The following is a 22,933-nucleotide window of genomic DNA, read 5'->3' on the forward strand; positions in this document are numbered from 1 at the left end:
CATATTATTAACATGAAAACAAAATGAAAATTCTGGAAATCAGAAACCTACCAAAATATGTCACGTCATGCCATGTCACCATAATGGTTATTTACTTAAAATTTACTAAATATTGACTATTTAACAAATCTCTTAGTCTAGGTCACTGAATTAGTTAATTTTTTGAAAAATCTTTGAATAAAAATCCTTAACTTTTGAATTAGTTGCTTTCAATTACTATATCAAATGAATTTAGTGCAATTTTTTTTCAATTATTAAAATAAATTAATGTCTTTATATTAATAGCATTATCGAATACAATTTTTTACGTCAGAAAAATACGTTAGTCCTAAATTTTATCTATATGAGCTCATATATATATATATAAATATGCCCAAAACAAATAGGGTGAATGAGCTGGGAGAGGTTACGTCGTTGCAAGATTATCGCAGACTCGAGATGGATCATGGAATATCATGTTTAAGCGATTATTATTATTTTTTTTTTCGATCGAAGCGATTATTAATTTAGCTGCAATATCTTAAAATATATATATGAAAAAATTAGTTATTTATTTATTTATTTTTTTTGAATTTTGGGACCAAAAACAAAAATTATTGCTAAGATTTGAGGGTCCCATAGATTTTGCATTTATCTCCTTCATTTTGTCTTTTTATTTACTAGGAGTCCCTACAGTAGTTTATGAAGGGTCGATCGGAGTCCCTCTCCCTACAACTTGTACCTGCCTTGTCTTCTTTGCAATTGAGCAATAACTCTGCATAAGAGAGGAGCAATGTATATAATTGAAGGAAATAGAAAGAGAGTGACGACAAAGATTATTGTGTGGTTCGCACGCAGAAAAATACAATATCATATCACCAGTTGACAACTCGTTCAATAATCAAATACTAATAATTTGGAAGTTACAAAAATATGTCTTGAAAAGAATGCCTCCATAAAAATAAATGACCAAGACTGATTGAATATAATATACCAGAGGAGTAATTACCATTATTTATAAAACCCTTCCACAATTTCCATAAACTTTAGTTGCTATCAACGATCTTGATATCGACCTCACTTAGTCTATTAAAGAAAACAAACGAGCGAGAAGCTTCGCCCCAAAGCCCTCACAGCAAAGGATCCAAAGACTAAACAAACACCATGTTCCTCTAAATTTGCTGCCATTGCTGCCAAAGAGAATAGAACAATCAGGGTCGAATATACAAGGATCAGAATGGTGAATAAGCAAAGATTTGCAAATGGGTTTTCGTGGAATTGTTGTTCTCGTCTCTTCTTCCTCTTCTTCTCACTGGCCTTGTTTCCTCAGAAATGCAAAGCTCAGAACGCCACCACAGACCCTCTTGAAGGTATTTACCTCAATTACCCTCTTCGCTCCTTAATTTCACCACGTAATCCTATTTGAGGTCGTTGTCAATGTAATTTTTTTTTTTTTTTTTAAGGTGTGAATATACAGCTGGGGTTTGCGGTTTTAAATATTAGTTTGGTTGGTGAAGAGAGTTTAGTGTTATAATTATACTATACAATACATGAAAAACCCACACTTCATAACCATAAATAGGAAGAGAGTAGATCTACTCAAGTACTCATAAATAAAAACTGTGATAAAAATAGAGATTTTTATACGAATACAAATAAAGTACCAGTTCACAATTTCAAAAATAAAAACTGTTTTATGTATCTCCGTTTTTATCTCCGAATAATAACTATTTTGCCCTTTTGTGTCTCGTCAAAACTTAAGGGCATGTTTGGTTCTCCTCTCAAAAACTGTTTTTGAGTTGAAAAATTTGAAAACAAAAAACGAAAATGTGTTTGGTTTAATTTTCCGGAAAAAATTTTCAAAAAATTTTGAAGTTGTTTTGTAAAAAAATAAATAAAACTGAAAACAAATAAAAGATGTTTTTAGAAAGAAAAAAAATTTATTCTCTTCTCTTCTCCTTCTTCTCATCTTCTCTTTTCATTCTTTCAAAAACAAAAATGAAAACTATACCAAACACTTTTTTCAGTTTTTTCACTTTCTCAAAAACAAAAATGAAAACTGTATCAAACAACTTTTTGAAAACAACTGCAAAATAATTTTTCAATATAACTACAAAAATTAGAAAATAGAAAACAAAAACTTTTTGAGTTAACTACCAAACACAACCTAAAAGTTTGTTTTCTTGACCATCATATAGTTTTTTTAAGGGAAAATATCAACAGTATCCCTTCAGTTTAGTCGAAATGCGCGATTTATACCCCCAGTTTTTAGAAATATCAGACATATCATTTCAGTTTAATATAAATGACATATATCTCCCCTAAAAATATGTTATATTTCAAATACCACCTCTTTCGTTTATTTTTTTTACAAAAAATAATTTGAATTCTTCAAAATACCCCTAATAGAATAAATATTTATTTACTATTTTATTAAAAAAAAATTAAAACTTCTCTTATAAATAAAAATCCTTAACTTTTTATAAAGGAAATTTTTAATTTAAATTTTTTTTATATATAATATAGAAAATAAAAAAATTATTTCATTAAGGCTATTTAGGAGAATTCAAATTATTTTTGTAAAAAAATAAACGAAAAGGGTGGTATTTGAAATATAACATATTTTTAGGAGAGACATATGTCATTTATATTAAACTGAAAGGATATGTCTGATATTTCTAAAAACTGAGAGTATAAATCGTGCATTTCGATTAAACTGATGGGATTATGTTGATATTTTCCCTTTTTTTAAACCAGATTAATGTAAGAGGTCTCTCTCTTATAGAGACATCATTGGCTAGGGGAAGAGGTTATGGTATTAAATAATAAAATATTAAAGATGTAATGATGGCGTTGAATTGGGTTGTCTATTTGGAATTTGGATATATCATATACCCACCCACCGCTTCACTGCTGGTTTTATGGCTTTTATTTAATATTTTTTAAATTAAGATTCCAAGTGTAGCGTTGTCAAACAAACCCCACATGGGCTTCGTTACCAACACGGTGTTATTGTTAGGGTCCACTTATTGAAAACTTTTTTTTTTTTTTTTGAGTAGGACTTATTGAAAACTAGTCGTGCACACTTTTCTTTTTCCGTTTACTTTTTTTAATACAGATCAGTGTGAATCTATGGTCCAGAATCCAGATATAGATTTCTGAAAAGTATAGTTTGAAGTTTGACTAGTTGAATTGGAACAAACTCAGGCAAACATGGTCAGTATATTAAACATAGCGGAGAAGTATATTAAACTTTGTAAGATCATCTGCTCGGTTAACAAATTCAACGTTTTATTTAAATGCTATTGCGACATTCAACTGAAAAAGTCAAAGCTAATCAACCACATTGTGCACAACATGAATGCAGAGTAATTCATATTCCATTTTCTAAGTATAATATATTTGCACGAAAACCACAACTTACACGTGATCTTCCGTGCAAACCCGCTTCCTGTTGCGCAAAACGTTAAAACTGTTCTAGTTCTCAGTAGCTCGCAGCAAAAAAAACCGTAAAAACCGTAAACTGGATCAAACTAGTGATTTTTAGACCGCCGTTCAGTTTAAAACTGTTTTTTTTTTTCATCTGGTCCGGTCTACCATTACAAACGATCCGGTTCGATTTTTTGGTTAAACCGGACCGGATAGGTTTATTTAAAAAAAATGAAAAAAATAAATTAATATACAACTAGTCAAATTAGGCATTTGTTCATGTGTTTCCCTCCCGTACATGATTATATGTTTTTTGTTTTTGTGGAAAATTAATGGTTTTTTTTAATTATGTAAAAGGGTTCAAACGGTACAAAACAGTCCTAACAGTTCAAAACGGTTTAAACCGGACCGGACCGTTCAAAACGGTCCGATCCGGTCCGGTTTTCACAGTTTTTTTGTTTGGTCTGGTTTGGATTTTTTGGACCGTTTTGAGCGGTCCGGTCTGGTTTTTTTGACCGGTTTTGGACCGGACCGTGCACGCCCTAGGTCAAATCTCTGTGACAAAAAAGACGCTCTGAATGAATACATTGCACGACAGAAATTCCGTCGTGCAATCTCTTCATGCGATATTGCTGGTAGCTTTGTGCAATAGTGTTGTTTCTTTCTAGTGTTATAACTTTGTGATGGAATGTCAGTTAAGATATATATTATATTTGTGGCGCAAAGTGCTTTCTTTTGTAGTGTCATAACTTTGTGATGGAATGCCAAACAACGTACTTATGCATATGCAGTTAGAGCGTTGAATATAATATTCGAGAAATGGAATGTAAAAGCAAACCCGAAGTGGAACATCAGCGGAGAGCCGTGCAGTGGATCGGCCATAGACGACACAATAGACGTTGAACACAAAGACAACAATCCGAGCATTAAATGTAACTGCACTTACAACAACAACACCACTTGCCACATTACCCACCTGTATATATGCTCTCTATCCATCTATTCAATTTACTTATATTATGTCACACACACTGTCTGTAATTTGTTTTTTGTAATACAGGAGAGTTCAGTCTTTGGACGCTCATGGAGAGATTCCTGAGGAGGTTACAGCTTTCAAGTACCTTTTTTACTTGTACGGATTTTCTCAGTCTTTTTTCCTTGGTATCTCAATTTTGAGATTATCTAGTCTGGTGGTGATCTTCTTATTTACTTTTCACTAAGAGTTTTCAGTGATGTTCGTTTGTGTGTAGCAAGATTGACTTAAACTATTTTACTGGCACCTTGCCAGCATTCCTTGGGAATTTATCTGCTTTGGGGATATTGTAAGTGAAGAATTTTATTTTATTATATTTTATTTTTTTATTATTTTTTTTCTCTCGCATTCTAAACTCTATTCACTTTAACCATGAAACAATGCTAGTGATTCTGAAATATCGATCATGGTTGACTTGAAACAATATTTGACCACTGGAAATCGTTGTATTTCAAATTTCTTTTCTATACAGCAAACATGTTTCCGAATAAACAAAGTGTGTGTTGGAAGATTTTTTACACTACCGTTGATTTCTTCCAGGTCTGTTTCTCACAATGATTTCTATGGAACCATTCCAAAGGAGCTTGGAAACCTTAAGAATCTGTTTATGATGTAAGGCATTTTGCAACTTGTATACAGGATAATGAAATGTATCGACATTGCATTGACGGTCACTTTACTGACATGCGAATTATTATCAATGTGTTACAGTGCCTTGGGGTCAAATAACTTCACTGGAACACTCCCTCCAGAACTTGGTAATCTGCCAAATCTTGCGCTTGTGTAAGTATTTTTCAGAAGAGTGTTCTATATACTTAAAAGTTATATTTTCATTCTTTTCCTGCCTAAACCATGAAAAGTAATCGTTGGAATCATCCAAATATGTCCACTAATAATCAATTCTGATTTCGACAGATACATAGACAGTTGTGGACTCAGTGGAGAAATCCCTCAAACATTCGCAAAGCTTCGGAACATGAGAGCCTTGTAAGAATAAGACCCAACTGAGCATTTTTAAATTTTGCTTTTCAGTTTTTTAAAATTCTATTACCTGATGTGATTGAAAATCAGCTACACAACAGACAGTCCCTTTTCAGGGAAGATACCGGACTTCATTGGGAACTGGAAAGACTTGTCGGAGTTGTGAGTACAATAGTTTATTGCACACGATGATGATACAAAAATGTAACAAACAACCGTATGATGAGTTTTCGTATGATATTGTAGGAGATTGCAAGGAAACTCTTTTGAAGGTCCTATACCATCGAGTTTTTCTCAGTTAACCTCACTGACATCCTTGTGAGTATATATTTACTTGACCTCTCACTTGTTATCTCTGTATCTTTTCTAGAAAACTTAAATTTTACATTTACTTGGCAGGCGGATCAGTGACGTATATATTGGCAGCAGCTCTAGTCTTGGTTTTGTCAGAAACTTGACGAATTTAAAAGAGTTGTAAGATAATAAAATACTCATCCATTGACTTGCTGTATATAATTTTTTATTTAAAATTTTCGGTTTGTGTGTGTGTGTGTCTGCCTTTTTATTTTCTACCTTTTTTTTTTTTTTTTTTTTGCATTCTGCAGAATTATCAGAAATGCCATGATAAGCGACAAGCTTCCATCTTATTATATAAAAGAACTTCAACATCTAGAAAAATTGTAAGTTGGAAGTCCAAGGAAACCGATTGGGAAAAGTGTTTCTCACTCTCATTGTTTCTCAGGCTTGGTTTGAATATATGTGCAGGGACTTGAGTTTCAACAATTTAACAGGGGACGTCCCAAGCTCGTTTTTCATGATGCCTAACCTCACTTACTTGTAAATAAAACAGTACTAATTCTGGTTATTTGTATCTTTGTTTTTTCCTTGTGAATTTAAGTATTCTTAACCTATATAATCCAACTCTCAAAGCCCACCTGAATCTTATATGGAATTTTTCTTTTTGTGTAGGATTCTAGGAAACAATAGTCTTACTGGTACACTTCCGAATCAATTGAATGACAAGCTTCAGAATATGTAAGTTCTCTTATCACGACCTTGTACTAACGAGAAGTTGATCCTCGAGAATGTTCCAGCATGAGTAACAACAGCCTGGCAGGAGATAATATTAGAACTATTTAACTGTCCATTTTATTTAATATGTGATTTATCTGATAACGTATGCTTACTTTTGGTATCTGTGTGCAGAGATTTTTCTTACAATTACCTATCGGGTCGCTTACCCTCATGGGTTTCCTCACTCTCCCAACTGTACGCCTCGTTCTTTTTTCTTTACCGTCGCTAATTTAATCACAAATCACAAATCCTGATCAGATGAGTTCATGCAGGAACTTGGTAGCCAACAACTTCATTTTAGATGGCTCAAACAACTCGTGAGTTCAAAAATCTCAACACATCACGATCAATGTTATCCTGATCAGGTTTAACCCTTGTATTATCTTGCAGAATTCTTCATGGGCTTGAGTGTCTCCAAAGAAACTTTCCTTGCAACAGAGACAAGCCACTCTGTAAGTAAAAATTCACCCAAAAACTATTGTCTGATACATTTAGGATCCTCTATTTATTTACACATAGAGACACAGCTGCCAGTTTAATTCAAATGAATCCCACAGATTCAAGCTTCTCGATTAAATGTGGGGGACCAGAAATGAAAGGGAAAACCGGGATAGTGTATGAAGGGGAAGAGATGTATTTAGGGCCAGCTAAGTTTTACGTGACCGACAAGAGGTGGGCAGTGAGCAAGGTGGGATTGTTTGCGGACAGAACGGGGAAGCTTGACATCGAAGGCACAAGGGCAGAAGTGACCGGAAGCAGAGAAGGCCCCGAGCTTTTCCGCACCGCGAGGATGTGCCCAGGATCGCTGCGTTACTACGGACTCGGTCTCGTGAATGGGAATTACACCGTGACCTTGCACTTCGCCGAAATAGGATTTCCGAATCGGAACTCGCAGAAGTGGGCCGGCCTTGCACGCCGTATATTTGATATCTATATTCAGGTAATAGTCCTCACTACAATGCTTCATAGAGAACACATTGTCTTAAGGTCGTTGACGCTTTTTTTTTTTTTTCTTTTGCAGGGAATTTTGAGGCAAAGGGACTTTGAGATTGCAGCGGAGGCGGGCGGGGTAGAGAAAGCAATCGTGAAGAAATTCAACATTACTGTGACGGAAAATTATCTCGAAATCCATCTGTTTTGGGCCGGTAAAGGAACTTGTTGTATACCCAAGGAAGGTTACTATGGCCCCTTGATAGCAGCTCTCCATGCAGCTTCTGGTACTCAATATTAATATTATTATTATTATTATTATTATTATTATTATTATTATTATTATTTTTAGTAGTTAATGTAAGTTATAATGCTGTGATGTTTACTCAGAAAAATTCTTTGTTTTGTGGGTCAGATTTCACGCCAACATTTTCGAAGTTAGAGAGGAATAAGACAGGTCTGATTGTTGGCGTTACGATTTCTGTCACGGCTGTTTTCCTCGTGCTTTTAGCTGCATTGTATTACTACTACATAAGAAGAAAATCTGATAACAGTGACGAAGGTAAAATCGTGTCTCAAAATTCAATTCTTGTTTTTTTTCAGTCAATTTGTTTCAAATTTTTTAATGGAGTGTTATACTAATGCCTCGACGTGCAGTGATTCTTGGTTTAGGCTCCCAAGTAAAAGTATATACATTGTCTGAAATAAAAGCTGCCACAGATGACTTCAAATCTTCAAACAAAATCGGGGAAGGGGGGTTTGGGAGTGTTTACAAGGTGAACCTGCGCATTTGCGGAAAAAGTTTTGAAACTTTAATGAGAATTAAACCGGGCTAAAGATTTAAATTTGTACTTTATTTCACAGGGTACGCTTCAAGACGGGAATGTCGTGGCTGTCAAACAACTCTCGGTAGCGTCTAATCATGGAAGGAGTCAATTTGTAGCGGAAATTGCGACGATATCTGTTGTGCAACACAGAAATCTAGTGAAACTGAACGGGTGTTGTGTAGAAGGAGATAGACGAATCCTGGCTTACGAATATCTCGAAAATAGTAGTCTTGATCGAGCACTGTTTGGTAAGCAATGAATTCCCTCACAGTTTGAAATGTTGTTAATATTATGACAAGTTCCATTGCAAAAAAAATGCGTTTTCAGGAGAGAGTGAGCTACACCTGGACTGGGCTACGCGTTTCAATATATGCCTGGGAACGGCAAGAGGACTAGCATATCTCCATGAAGAATCGAGTCCGAAAATCGTGCACCGTGACGTCAAAGCTAGTAATATTCTGCTCGACGCTGCTCTGTGCCCAAAAATATCAGATTTCGGATTGGCAAAGCTCTGCGACGACACGAAGACACATGTCAGCACACGAGTTGCTGGGACCATGTAAGCCTGCGTTTATCGCTATTCTGTGAAATAAGTTGTAATGAGGTACTCACTTTTTGTGATTGATTAATTGGGCAGAGGCTATTTGGCGCCAGAATACGCATTACGAGGGCACTTGACCGAAAAGGCTGATGTTTTCGGCTTTGGTGTCGTTACTCTAGAGATTGTCAGCGGCCGGCCCAATTTCTGTAGTAGTTTCGATGATGAGAAGATCTATATCCTTGAATGGGTAAAAAAAAAAGAAATATCTTTAGCATCAAAGCTACATTCCATCTCTAGCCATGCTAACTGTTTTTTTTCTTCTTTTATGTATATACATTAGGCATGGACGCTGCACGAAAACGACAAGGAGTTGGATTTAGTCGATCCAAAACTATCGGGATTTGATGAAAGCGAAGCAATCCGATTGATAAGAATCGCGCTTCTGTGCACTCAAGCGTCGCCGTGGGCGAGGCCGCCAATGTCGCGCGTGATTGGGATGGTCTCTGGAGATATCGAAGTTGACACTGCTTGTTCAAAGCCTAGTTACCTCACCGACTTGCATTTCCAGGACACTTCTAGTCTCTTTACCACTGAAACCGCAGATACTTCTGTTGACTCATCCAATCCCAGTAGCCATCAACGTGACTGAGAGACTTCATCCTGCTCTTCCCTATGCTAATATGATCCGAGTCTCTTTTTTTTCTTTCCTTTTTGGTGTGTGTGTGTGTGTTATGTAGATCATGATGTATGAATTTTGTTCTAGCCAGTTTTTTTGTGTTATGTAGATCATGATGTATGAATTTTGCCTTGCCCCTCAATGCTGACCCAGTAATTGTATTCTTAAATTATATGTTGTTTAATCACGAATTGTCAAATCTGAAAGGACCCGGACCCAATTCGTCGGAAAAGTATTGATGGTAATGGGAAAGTGGTCGGAAACCTCGTGGACGTGCGATTCTTGGTGGCAAAATGAGAACAAGACGTGCCAACCTTATGAGAAGAGGAATAGCTCAATCTAGGAGCAAGCCAACCACGTGTAGCGGCCATTTTAGAGAGAAGGGTCGTTGAGTTCTAATTTGTGTAGCGGCCAAATCTTCATCAAAGAGTTTCATTAAAATCTCCACCAATACCCCAATTTCGGTAGCCTCGCTTTCCTTAAACTCTTGAAACCATTTAATCGCCTTCGCCTTAATCTGATTTTGGTTGACCTTCTATCTACCATAATGTTCCTACACTTTCAAATTACACAGCCACACGTACTATATAAGTCTATCTTCTATAGAAAAAGAAGGCCACATGACCACCACTAATTCTAAAGCCTCTAAGCCCAACTGCCTATGAATGTGGTTGTGTAAAATTGTTAGAGAAGACTCGGTCTCAATTACGTGTCGTTCACCCTTGTGCATGTTATGTGGCGTTTACGCTTATACACAATAGAATATATTGTCGTTTATATCTAGTGTGTCATAAATACTGTTGTATTCAGCTACAACTGTAGCGTGCTGAACAAGTTACAAAGGAAAACGGGCCTTAAAGCTACATCAGAATCTTTGCCAGGTGTGAAGTCGTGCTCAGTGACGTGGACAAGTGAATGGCGAGGATTAGAAGATCTTCAACGGCTGGGATTGATGCTGAGGATGAAGGCAGTTACAAGTCTGTTATGAAGTTATTTAAGTTCTGGTTTTCGTTGGAATGTGAATGTAACAAACAATTGAAAGTTTTAGATCTGAAAAACACTAGAGAGAGAAAGAGGCAAGCTCTGAGTGAGATTCTTAGGGAGAGAAAAGCCGAGCTCGAATGTGTGTTTGCATTAGATCGAACTCAGAGGAAGTGTGGATTGTACGGTTGTATTTGTTCTTGGTGATTAGTGCAAATCGGACTACCTTTGCCTGAAGGAGTTCGCGGGGACGTAGGCTTGTTAACGACGAACCTCGTCAACAATCCGGTGTTCTTCTTTCTTTATTGTTTATCTTGTGTTTTGGTTCATCTGTGTTGCGTGTAGATCAAGCTAGGTGCAAATACTGCCTAATTGGTGTTGATCTTATTTCTAACAGTGGTATCAGAGCGAGGCTCACCTTTGGCGTTCGTGTTTGACGATCTTCGTGGATCGAGGATCGCTGCTTGATTCGCAACACTGGAGGGAACGCATAACCAGAATCCGGACAGGGACAACGACGGCGTAGCTCAATTGCCATCGGGCGCAAGGCTTGAACAAGAAGACTCGTCGACCTCAATGCAACCAGAGAGATCTACAGGGAATCCCCTGCAGTGGAACAATTTCTCGGCAATGAGGATCGATATCGACAAATTCGACGGCACCGGCGATTTCCGCATCTGGAGACGCAAGATCTCTGCTCTCCTCGCGCAACAAAAATTTCTGCGAGTCATCACAGATCTGGTGACGTGGCCACCTGATTTTCCAGAAGATCAGAAGGATGAGATGCTTGAAACAGCCACAGGTACTATAATCTTTCATCTGTCAGACTCGATCATAAGGCTCGTGGATAAAGAAGACACACCATCCAAGATCTGGAGGAAACTGGATGAACTTTTCCAGTCAAAGTCTTTATCCAACAAGATTTACCTGAAGGAAAGGCTGTTTGGCTTCAAGATGGACACAGCTAAGTCCCTGGAACAAAATCTTGATGAGTTCCTTAAAATGAACATCGAGCTGGCTAACTCAAGAGATAAAGAAGAGTTGAGTGATGACAATCAGGCCATCATCATCCTGAATTCTCTCCCTGACATGTATAAAGAAGTCAAGCTAGCCATCAAGTATGGAAGATCCTCTATCACTTTGGAGGAGGTGATCTCTGCTCTCAAATCCAGAGCCCTAGAGATCAAAGCTGACAAGCATGGTGATGGTGAGAATCACATGGCCAGGGGCAGAGGCCAATCAAGATCCACTAACAAAGAGAGGGGCAAGAACAAGTCCAGTAACAAGTCAGCTAACTCCACCAAGGCACCAAACCCCAATGCTGACAAGAAATGCTATCACTGCAACAAGATTGGCCATATAAAAAAGGAATGCTACTTCTGGATCAAGAAGAATCTGAATGCTTCTAAACCCATCACATCAAACCAAGAAACCACTGACTCTGCCAACCTTGGAGAAGGCTATGACAATGGCGAAGTCCTCTCAGTGGTAAATGAAAGATCTGATTCTGAGTGGATCTTGACTCAGGCTGTACTTTCCATATGAGCAACAACAAGGCATGGCTAAGAGACTTCAAGGAACAAGGAAGAGACAAGGTGGTGATGGGGAATAATGAGACTTGTCACGTCACAGGTGTAGGCTCAGTCAGCTTCAAGATGCATGATGGTGCAATAAGGATCCTTACTGATGTGGGATTGGTGCCTGAGCTGTAAAGAAACCTGATCGCCATCGGAGTTTTGGATGACTTAGGCTACACCAACATCATCAAGAATGGCTCCATGAAGATATGTAAGGGGTCACTTGTGGCTATAAGGGGCCAGAAAATATCAGGGCTCTACTACCTGATTGGAGAAGCTCTCACTGGTCAAACTGCCTTAGCAGCAAGCACTGAAGACAAAAATGCCATGCTATGGCACAACAGGCTTGGGCATATCAGTGACAGGGGTCTTCAAGTGACGTGTGATCAACATCTCCTAGGCAAATGGAAGGTCAGCAAGGTGGAGTTCTGTGAGCACTGCATACTGGGAAAGCAACACAAACTCAAGTTCACCATTGGCAAACATCAGTCTAAGCACCCACTGGAGTATGTTCATTATGATCTATGGGGTCCTGCCAAGGTGTCCACACATGAAGGTAACTCTTATTTCCTTTCTATCATTGATGATTTTACTAGAAAAGTTTGGATATATTTGTTGAAACATAAGAGCCAAGCCTTTAGTAAGTTCAGAGAGTGGCAAACCCTTTTAGAAAACCTCACTGATAGAAAGGTAAAAACCCTTAGAACTGATAATGGTCTTGAGTTTTGTAGTGAGGAGTTCAATAGTTATTGTGCTAGCCAAGGTATCCAAAGACATAGGACTGTTAGGTTGACTCCTCAACAGAATGGGGAAGCTGAGAGAATGAATAGAACCCTCTTGAATAAGGCCAGATGCATGCTTTTTAGCTCAGGGTTGTCTAAGAGTTTCTGGGGTGAAGCCATAGTTACTGCTGCTTACCTTGTCAATAGATGTCCCTCTAGTGCCCTAGACTTCAAGACACCTGAAGAAATCTGGACCAACAAGCCACCAGACCTCAGTAACCTTAGAACATTTGGCTGTGCTGCATATGCACATCAGAGTATAGGGAAGCTTGAACCTAGATCCCTTAAGTGTATCTTTCTAGGTTATCATCAGGGAGTGAAAGGGTACAAGCTTTGGGTTAGGGATGGCTCTGGGTTCAAGACCATTATCAGTAGGGATGTGGTATTTAATGATTTGAGTTTCCATGTTTCAGAAATGTTGAGACAAGAACAAGTTCTGAAGACACTGCCACAAGCTCCATTGAGACCACCATTGAACTCCAGGCTGGGAGTGAAGTGCCTCATCAGGTAGAGCAAAATGAAGGAAACTTGGACCAGGTGGAGCTGGGGTCAAATGCAAATAGGTCTTCCTCAGCAAGTGAACAGTTGAGTCCTACAAGGAACTCTGATTTTCAAGCTCAAGACAGCCAAGGGTCTGATATGCATAATGAAGACCAAGCCTCATCACAGTCATATAAGCTGGTCAGAGACAGGAGCAAGAGAGTTCCTAAGCCCACTCAGAGATATAGTTATAATGTATACTCAGAAATGCGTACTTATGCCTTCACATCTGCATTGAAGATAGAAATGAAGGAACCCATGACCTACAAGGAAGCAGTGAGCAGTGCTGAATCTGAGAAATGGTTCAAGGCCATGAAAGATGAAATGGAATCTCTCTACAGAAATCACACTTGGATTACTGTAAAGAGACCTCAAAATCACAGACCAGTTGCTTGTAGATGGCTCTACAAAATCAAGGAAGGTGCTGACTCCAGTGATCCTGTTAGGTACAAGGCCCGTTTGGTAGCAAAGGGCTTTACTCAGGCGGAGGGAATTGACTACACAGAGATCTTCTCCCCTGTGGTGAAGTACAAGACTATAAGGATCATGCTTGCTGTGGTAGCTCAATTCAATTTGGAGCTGCACCAAATGGACGTCAAGACAGCTTTCTTGCATGGGGATCTAGAAGAAACCATCTACATGGAGCAGCCAGAGGGCTTTGAGGTTCACAAAGACCATGACCATGTGTGCTTATTGAAGAAGGCACTGTATGGTCTTAAACAGTTTCCAAGACAGTGGTACAATAGATTTGATGCCTTCATGATGAAGCAAGGGTTCAGTAGAAGTTCTTATGATCCCTGCATGTACTTCAAGGGCACAGATGTGTTAAGTTGTGTGTTTCTTCTCCTCTATGTTGATGACATGCTCTTGATCAGCCAGTCTATGAACAAGATTTTGGCACTGAAGAAACAGTTGAGTACTGAGTTTGACATGAAAGATCTTGGAGAAGCTAAGAAGATTCTTGGAATAAGTATTCTGAGGGACAGGGACAAGAACAGATTGATGATGTCCCAGCAAGGTTACTTGGAGAAACTTATTGACCGGTTCTCCATGAGGGGCTCAAAACCAGTCAGACTTCCTCTTGGTACTCACTTTCAGCTTTCAAGTGATCAAAGTCCAAGCACTCAGTCTGACAAGGAGTACATGGGAAGTGTGCCTTATTCCAGTGATGTGGGGTCAGTTATGTACTCAATGATTTGCACTAGACCTGACTTGGCTCATGCTATTAGTACTCTCAGCAGATTCATGTCAAACCCTGGAAGAGAGCATTGGCTAGCTATGAAGTGGCTACTAAGATACATTGCCATGTCCACAGATGTTGGACTGGTCGATACGAAAACAGACTCAGTAGTTGAGGTAAAAGGATATGTTGACTCTGACTTTGCTGGAAATAGAGACACAAGGAAGTCCACCACTGCCTTTTACTTTCTGCTATGTGAAAACTGCATCAGTTGGAAGTCACAGCTGCAACCCATTGTGACTTTGTCCACAGCAGAGGCTGAGTACATTGCACCCACTGAGGCAGTGAATGAGGCTATATGGCTCAAGGGAGTGCTGAGAGAGTTGAACCTGTATGAAGGCCCGGTGACAATCTACTCAGATAGCCAAAGGTCACTACATCTGTGCAAGAACCCGGTCTTTCATGACAGGACCAAACATGTGGATATCAAGTATCACTTTATCAGGGAACGGATTTCAGATGGTGATATCAACATGGAGAAGGTCAGCACTGATGACAATCCTGCTGACATAGGCACCAAAGTTGTAACACTTAGTAAGTTTAAGCACTGTCTTAAACTGCTAAGAGTTATGACAGGTTGGTGAAGGTGAAGGTCGAACGATGAATTCAGGTATGAGGTTATGGTTTGCACTAAGAGGAAGGAACATGGATGAAGTTGAAGCTGAAGGTGGAGATGTTGTATTCAGCTACAACTGTAGCGTGCTGAACAAGTTACAAAGGAAAACGGGCCTTAAAGCTACATCAGAATCTTTGCCAGGTGTGAAGTCGTGCTCAGTGACGTGGACAAGTGAATGGCGAGGATTAGAAGATCTTTGTCACGACCCGCGAGCGTCGTCACCTCGCCCGCAAGCCGCGACTCGACGGAACCAACATCACGTAGCGGGAGCATATCATATATGAATAATATAATGTAAACAAAACATTTAAAGTAAATACATAATTTACAAGACATATAATATACGAAATACGATATTATTAAAAGTGCGGAAACGTTTACAACAAAAGTGGTTATCGGAAATCTCGGGAAATTTTTCGTTTTTCTTTAGAACTAGAAGTCGTATATCGACCCTTATACATATATATATATGTACATAAAAGCTCCCGACTTTACATATATACACGGGATATTATTTAAGAAAGAGTCGATATTATTCAAAACATTATATATATAGAGATCTACTTCCCGAGCCAGAACCCATAGCCCGTAGGTCAAGAGATACGCGTTCCGTCTCAGTTTCCTTCTCGGTCGTCTACATTGCCGCCTTGCCCTTATCTACATTACCAAGGGACATAAAACTATGAGTCGAAAGACTCAGCAAGCGGGAGTCTAGCCTATGAAAGAAAAGCAGCTATGCAAAACATATGACGTGCGAATAAGCAAACAAGAATGCAGGATGCAGCTATCACCTAAAAGTGACTAATGAGCGCGCATCCTAGAATACTAGCCGTCCCGCAAGGTTATACACTCCACACTGCTATAACCTCTGGTCCGACTAGAGACCAGTTTTCAACTTCGAGCAGCAGTCGTCAACTGATCTAAGTTTTAACACATGTCTGGGATCCACTAGTGGTACTTCCTTCATCATGACGTCAGCGCCACTGGTCTCTGGCATAGTGAGCTCGCGAACCGCGACCATCACCCACTACGCCCCGGTGTGCTCAAGGCAGCTTCCGGTGAGTCTTCCAGCAAGCAATGAGCTCGCGATGCGCGACCTTCACCCATTGCTTCGAGTACTCGGCGCACGGACCGACATGGCCCGCCAAGCACAAGTCAGGGACTTGTGAGTACCACCGACACGAGTTTAAAGTTTGGGTACACTGCAGCTAGCAGCGTACACGTTAAACTTATATACGGAAGAGCGTGACGGGATAAACCCCGAAAGAAATTATTGTTTCCCTTTGAAGCTCGTTTAGTGTTTTAAGTTGAAAGCTCGAAATGTGACTTTCGAACTCTCTACTCTCGATTGAATTTGAGAGTTTATCGCTCTTCCGTCCTCTCGATTCTAACCTACTTCCTAGAGTTAGAAGAGAAGTCTAACCACACACAAAGCAAACAAGGCTGGTTCAAGTTAGCGTTTGAACCTAACGGGCGAACCCGAGCTAAGTTTTTAAGCAAGAGTGGCCGAAGCCTTAACTTTCGAGTTTATTCATTTTTTAGGCTTTTACCTACTCTTGTTTACTAGCAAGCATATGCACAAACAAACAGGATTATACCCTTGGTAAGTAGTTGACTTATGTCTCCACACTTACCCGGAATTGTTCGATAGAACGCTTGACAAGTCCTGAAGACGTCTTGCTTCACACGTTCTTTGAGGCACCTGGCGCTTGTCGAAACGTCGGAAGAACTAGCATCCGGAGTTGAACATCCATTAGTTATTGGATTCGAGTTTACTTAAAGAGAGTAGGGTTCGTTGTCGGGATTAGAGTCGGTTCGGAATTCGAGAATTTAATTTATTATTCCCCGGTTTTTCGGAGGTTTATTCAAGACTCGCGTATCCCATATCGAGAGTGATACGAGATAATGTTCAACGAGTAATCACGAGTCTTAAATAAATCGAATAATCCGAAATTAAAAATAACCGAGAATTCCAAACGAATAATTAAATTAAATTCATAAACATTATTAAATAAATAATTCTAAATTATTTATTTAAATACTGAAAGTACATATATAAGAGTATTTAAACGCTGTAAGCGATTTAAAACTCACGAGTTAATCGAGCTTTATTTCGATAACTCTATCAACTTGAGATCTTCAGAGGCTAATCTCGACGCTCTCGACTCGTCTGGTTCCCGTCCGTTCGTCAATGTCTGCAAATCAAACCTGGAACCCAACGACGAGTTAACATCTTAAAATCAAATTCCGATATCACATAACTCAAAACCCGAACCCATAACCCAATCAAGCGAACTCAACATAAATCCAACTGACCGGAAACGTCCTAACACAACAACGATCACAAACTCAACAACCCGAGGCTCAGAAATAATCACCCATAACAAACAGACCGAATCAGCCAATGATAAAGTCCACGGTCAAGCATATCTTCATCAAAGCCAAACAAACAAATGACCAAACCAAACAAACCACGGTCAAAACACATAACCAAACCAAAACTCAATACCAAAATCCAGAGCCAACGAGTTACATCATCACAGCCTCCTATGAACAACCATAAACAGAATCCTTAACAATCCAAAAAAAATTCACACGGCCAAGATAGCAACATAACCAAAAATTCGTCCATAAACCAAGTAAAAATTCCAACAGCCATATTCATCAAAACCCAAGCTTCAAACAGGTTTAAAAACGTCTCAGAAACATCAATTGAAACGCAGGAACTCAAAAACCCCAAATCAAACCCTAGCTCACCACATTTTCGGCCAAATCCATACCAAACCAAAGAAATTCAAATCCAATCCTTAAACTCGAACCATAAACATCAACAATCGAGTACAAACATCGATTAAAAACAAACAATTTCACTGAATTCAATCCGGATCCAAAATCCCCAATTTTGAATCTAAGAACCCTAGCTCATGAGATTTTCATTCAAGGAAACGAAATTCTCACCTTAACCCGTGAGATTAGCTTCCTCGGAGGGTTCTCGCGTCCTTCCCGGTGTTTTTCCCTTGCTCCGGCGTCACGGCGGTCCTCGGCGGCGTCGTTCTTCTTCGACCCGGAGCGCGCGCGATGGCTCAGCGATCGGTGACGCGCGAAGGCGAGAGAGAGAGAGAGACGAGTGGGAGGTGGCGGTGGCGACGTCGGGGGCTCGGCGGTGCTGTGCTTCCTCGGGCCGGAGCGCGCGGTGGAGCTCGGTGCTGGGTGATGGCGCGCGAAGGAGAAGAAGAAGAAGAGAAGGAGAAGAACGAGGGTGATGGCGGTGATGATGGTTGTCGGCGATGAGCAGAGGAGCGGCCGAGAGTTTTTTTCCTTTCTTTCTTCTTTTTTTTTTTTCTCTGGTTCGCTCGTTGGTGTGGGTGTTGGCCGAGTGAAGCGTGAGGAAGAAGAAGAAAATAGAGAAGAGAGAGAGAAGGGTGAGGTGGCAAGGATTTGAGGAGGAAGTGGCCATGTGGCACCCTCATACATTGCCACGCGTGCATACGTGGACCAATCCCATTCTGCCACAACTCTCTCAAATCAACCCCAGCTTCTCTTTTTCTTTCACTTTCGTCCTTCAAAATATTGCATATAAGTCCTTTCAAAATAAACTCTCACAATCCTGTCCTTAATTAATTACAAATAATCTTGAAAAATAAACGAGAAAATTATTATTATTTCTCGTTATTTTGAATTTATTTAAGGGATTTCGGAATTCATTCTTTACTCTTGAGATTTTTAAATCTCCGAGTATGTTTCGAATAATAATATTGGATTACTCGAATATTCTCATTCCGAAATTTCATCGACCTTAAATATTATCATATTCCAAGATATTTAAAATTTAAGGACGTCTCATATGCAACAAGAATTTGAATTAAAACTCATCCATTTTATTCAAATTCACAAGTCGAGCGGTTACAAAAGTTTATACATTACAATCCCTACCCCCTTAAAAGAGTTTCGTCCTCGAAACTTAGAACAAGGAAGGGTATTTCTTTTGCATTTCGCTCTCAAGCTCCCAAGTAGCTTCTTCTGTAGAGTGACTCTTCCAAAGTACTTTGACCAAAGGTATAGTCTTATTCCTTAAGACTTTCTCCTTGCGATCTAGGATTGCGACGGCTGATTCTTCATACCTGATGTCAGGAGAAACTTCAACCTCTTGATCTTGCAGTACATGTGAAGGATCAGACATGTATTTCCGTAGCATCGATACGTGAAATACATCATGGAGGTTGGACATCGACGGTGGTAGAGCTAGGCGATACGCTGCCTTGCCCACTCGCTCCAGAATCTCGAAAGGTCCAACATACCTCGGGCTGAGCTTCCTTTTCTTCCCGAATCTCATGACACCACGCATCGGGGAAACCTTTAAAAAAAACTTTCTCTCCTGCTTCGAATTCTAACGGTCTTCTCCGCTTGTCTGCATAGCTCTTTTGGCGACTCTGAGATGTTTTCATTCGGGCTCGAATCGTCTTGATTGCCTCTGTAGTCTGCTCCACCAATTCAGGTCCGAACAGCTTGCTCTCGCCAGCTTCATCCCAATGAATTGGAGAGCGACACTTCCGTCCGTAGAGGGCTTCATAAGGCGCCATTCCGATTGTCGCTTGGTAGCTGTTGTTGTAGGAGAATTCGACCAAAGGGAGATAACGACTCCATGAGCCTGGGAAGTCTAAGACACACGCCCGAAGCATATCCTCCAACACTTGTATCGTGCGTTCACTCTGACCATCTGTTTGGAGATGAAAAGCAGTACTGAACTTCAATCGTGTTCCCAAATTCTCTTGTAGACTCTTCCAGAATTTGGAAGTGAACCGAGTATCTCGGTCGGATACGATTGAATTAGGGATTCCATGGAGACGTACAATCTCCTTGATATACAATTCAGCAAGCTTATCCATCGTGTGAGTGGTTTTGATAGGTAGAAAGTGAGCTGATTTGGTTAATCTATCAACAATAACCCAGACAGAGTCATGACCAGCAGTGGTTTTTGGCAAACCTGACACGAAATCCATCGTTATCTGCTCCCATTTCCATTGCGGAACCTCTAGGGGTTGAAGCATTCCTGCTGGTTTCTGATGTTCTGCCTTGATTTGTTGACAAGTTAAGCACCTTTGAACAAATGCAGCTACATCTTTCTTCATTCCTGGCCACCAATAGACCTTTTTCAGGTCCTGGTACATCTTAGTCACACCAGGATGCACGGAATACGGCGTTCTGTGAGCTTCTTCCATCAATTGTCTCTTGATTCCTTCGTCGGACGGTACACAGACTCTCCCGTTACACCTTAGAACATCTTTCTCGTCCAGTGTAAACTTACCTTCTGCGTCATTCTGAGCATCAAACATCTTGCTGAGAAGATACTCATCTGCGTACTGACCGTCTTTAATCTGTTCCAGCAACATTGGTCGCACACTGAGCGCAGCTATCCTTCCCGTGATTAGCTGAAGCTCTAGCTGTTGAACATCCTTCTTTAGCTTGAGGGACGTCTTAACTAGACTTGCTAGTGAAACTACTGACTTACGACTGAGCGCATCTGCGACCTTATTAGCTTTACCAGAGTGATAATGTAGCTCGAAGTCGTAGTCATTCAGAAGTTCCAACCAGCGTCCTTGTCGCATGTTCAGTTCTTTCTGGGTGAAGAGATACTTCAGCGTCTTATGGTCCGTATAAATGTCGCAATGAACCCCATACAAGTAGTGTCGCCATATTTTAAGCGCAAAAACAACTGCTGCGAGTTCCAGATCATGCGTAGGGTACCGGGTTTCATAATCCTTCAGCTGTCGCGAGGCATAAGCAATAACCTTACCATGCTGCATTAGAACCGCGCCTAATCCTTGCTTAGAGGCATCACAGTAGATCGCGAATCCGTCGGCTCCCTGAGGAATAGTGAGCACTGGAGCCGTGGTCAGACGATTCTTCAGCTCCTGGAAGCTTTCTTCACACTTCTCAGACCAGACAAACTTCTGTCCTTTACGGGTCAGCTGGGTTAACGGCATGGCTAATTTAGAAAATCCTTCTACGAACTTCCTGTAGTAGCCTGCAAGACCCAAGAAGCTTCTTATCTCGGTTACCGTCTTCGGCTGATTCCACTGCTTCACTGCTTCCACTTTGGTCGGATCTACCATGATTCCTGTGCTACTGACTACGTGACCAAGGAAAACAACGTGCTCCAGCCAAAATTCACACTTTGAGAACTTGGCGTACAGTTGTTTTTCTCGTAGTCTTGTCAGAGCCATCTCTAGATGTTGCGCGTGTTCTTCCTTGGTTTTCGAGTAAATCAGGATGTCATCAATAAACACGATGATGAACTTGTCCAAGAAATCCTCAAATACTCGATTCATCAAGTTCATAAACGCTGCAGGTGCATTGGTTAGTCCAAAAGACATAACTAGGAACTCGTAATGACCATAACGAGTTCTAAAAGCCGTCTTTGGAATGTCCTCGTCCCGAACCTTCAGCTGATGGTACCCTGATCGCAGATCAATCTTCGAAAACACAGTTGCTCCAACAAGTTGGTCGAACAGATCATCAATGCGCGGCAACGGATACTTGTTTTTTATTGTCACCTGATTCAGGCCACGGTAATCGATACATAACCGTAACGAACCATCCGCCTTCTTGACAAACAAGACTGGCGCTCCCCATGGCGAATGGCTCGGTCTAATGAATCCCTTATCCAATAACTCTTGGAGTTGCATCTTAAGTTCCTTCAATTCCGCCGGAGCCATCCGATACGGGGTCTTTGATATTGGTGCTGTTCCTGGAAGGAGTTCTACATTAAACTCGACTTCACGGTCAGGAGGTAGACCTGGAAGATCTTCTGGGAAAACATCCAGAAAGTTCCTCACAACAGGAATATCTTGCGGTTGTGGCTTGGTCGCCTTCGCAGTATCCACAACGCTCGCGAGATATCCGGCACATCCCTGCTGCATCATCTTCAACGCTTTAAGTGCCGATATCACGGGAAATTCCAACTTCCGAGAGGAACCTTGGAACTGGAATGGTTCAAGCCCCGGTTCTTGAAACAAAACCGACTTCTTTCTACAATCAATGACTGCATAATGCTTGCTTAACCAATCCATTCCAAGTATTACATCATAGTCAACCATTTCTAGTTCAATCAGGTCCGCTTCAAGGACCCGATCCTGAACTTGAATAGGCACATCTTTATACCAGTATAGCGACTGATATCTCTCTCCCGAGGGTGTAACCGTAACAAACGGATACGAGAAGGTCTCTTTGTTTCTACTCAACTGATCAGATCTTCTAGATGCAATGAAAGAATTCGTGGCTCCTGAGTCTATCAATGCATATGCGGAGAAAGAGGCTACAGAAATCTGACCTGAAACGGCAGTAGAGGACCCTGCACGAACCTCATCCTCGTAGATAGAGTAGACTCGAGCATTAGCCTTTGGTTGTTCCTTTGGTGCAGGAGCCTTTCTTTCTGAACTCTGGCAGACTTTCGACAAATGACCTACTTTTCCACATCGGAAACATGTCAACGTGCGAGCAAAGCAGTCGCCATCATGCACTTCGCCACATCTCCAGCACTGGGACGACGGCTGGTTCCCGAAGTTTCTGGGCTTCTTGTTGGACGGCCCTGGGCGTCTATTGTCTGCCTTATTCTTCTTCTGGCTCACAGACTGCGAGCGATTGTTAGAACTCGCCTGAGATCGGTTATTTGATCCTTGCTGAAACCTATTGCCAGACCTCTGCTGCTGCCGATTCTCCCATCGCGA

At 40.5% G+C, this 22,933-nt stretch overlaps 1 protein-coding gene, 1 long non-coding RNA gene and 1 pseudogene across 2 annotated transcripts; 1 reads left to right on the forward strand and 2 right to left on the reverse strand.

Annotated features, from left to right (window-relative positions):
* The first annotated feature begins 901 nt into the window (after nucleotides 1-901).
* Nucleotides 902-9,518, forward strand: LOC149384972 (putative LRR receptor-like serine/threonine-protein kinase At1g56130). Its single transcript, XM_089625698.1, has 24 exons — nucleotides 902-1,349; nucleotides 4,200-4,386; nucleotides 4,469-4,540; nucleotides 4,659-4,730; nucleotides 4,982-5,053; nucleotides 5,153-5,224; nucleotides 5,357-5,428; nucleotides 5,513-5,584; nucleotides 5,669-5,740; nucleotides 5,822-5,896; nucleotides 6,028-6,102; nucleotides 6,188-6,259; nucleotides 6,392-6,457; nucleotides 6,629-6,691; nucleotides 6,769-6,813; nucleotides 6,887-6,948; nucleotides 7,054-7,436; nucleotides 7,518-7,713; nucleotides 7,842-7,988; nucleotides 8,084-8,202; nucleotides 8,291-8,501; nucleotides 8,581-8,812; nucleotides 8,891-9,041; nucleotides 9,135-9,518. The coding sequence occupies exons 1-24, from the start codon at nucleotides 1,217-1,219 to the stop codon at nucleotides 9,441-9,443; spliced, it is 3,030 nt and encodes a 1,009-aa protein (XP_089481824.1). The 5' UTR covers nucleotides 902-1,216; the 3' UTR covers nucleotides 9,444-9,518.
* A 6,059-nt stretch (nucleotides 9,519-15,577) lies between these two features.
* On the reverse strand, nucleotides 15,578-17,357 carry LOC149384973 (uncharacterized). Its single transcript, XR_016301470.1, has 3 exons — nucleotides 17,301-17,357; nucleotides 16,841-16,935; nucleotides 15,578-15,863 (listed from the first exon to the last, which is right to left on the reverse strand). It is a non-coding gene; the product is annotated as an uncharacterized LOC149384973 (long non-coding RNA).
* A 1,810-nt stretch (nucleotides 17,358-19,167) lies between these two features.
* On the reverse strand, nucleotides 19,168-19,651 carry LOC149384974 (uncharacterized; annotated as a pseudogene).
* Nucleotides 19,652-22,933: the final 3,282 nt, after the last annotated feature.

The sequence above is a fragment of the Urtica dioica genome, chromosome 9, assembly GCF_054948205.1.
Source record: "Urtica dioica subsp. dioica isolate 48M chromosome 9, U.dioica_male_clone48M_v1_H2, whole genome shotgun sequence".
NCBI lineage: Eukaryota > Viridiplantae > Streptophyta > Magnoliopsida > Rosales > Urticaceae > Urtica > Urtica dioica.

Bases quoted from the DNA above. Each gene is read 5' to 3' on its own strand.
- LOC149384972 (XM_089625698.1), top strand. From the start codon at position 1,217: ATGGTGAATAAGCAAAGATTTGCAAATGGGTTTTCGTGGAATTGTTGT. The intron at 1,350-4,199 runs GTATTTACCTCA...ATGCATATGCAG, and splicing joins CACCACAGACCCTCTTGAAG to TTAGAGCGTTGAATATAATA. The intron at 7,437-7,517 runs GTAATAGTCCTC...TTTCTTTTGCAG, and splicing joins TATTTGATATCTATATTCAG to GGAATTTTGAGGCAAAGGGA.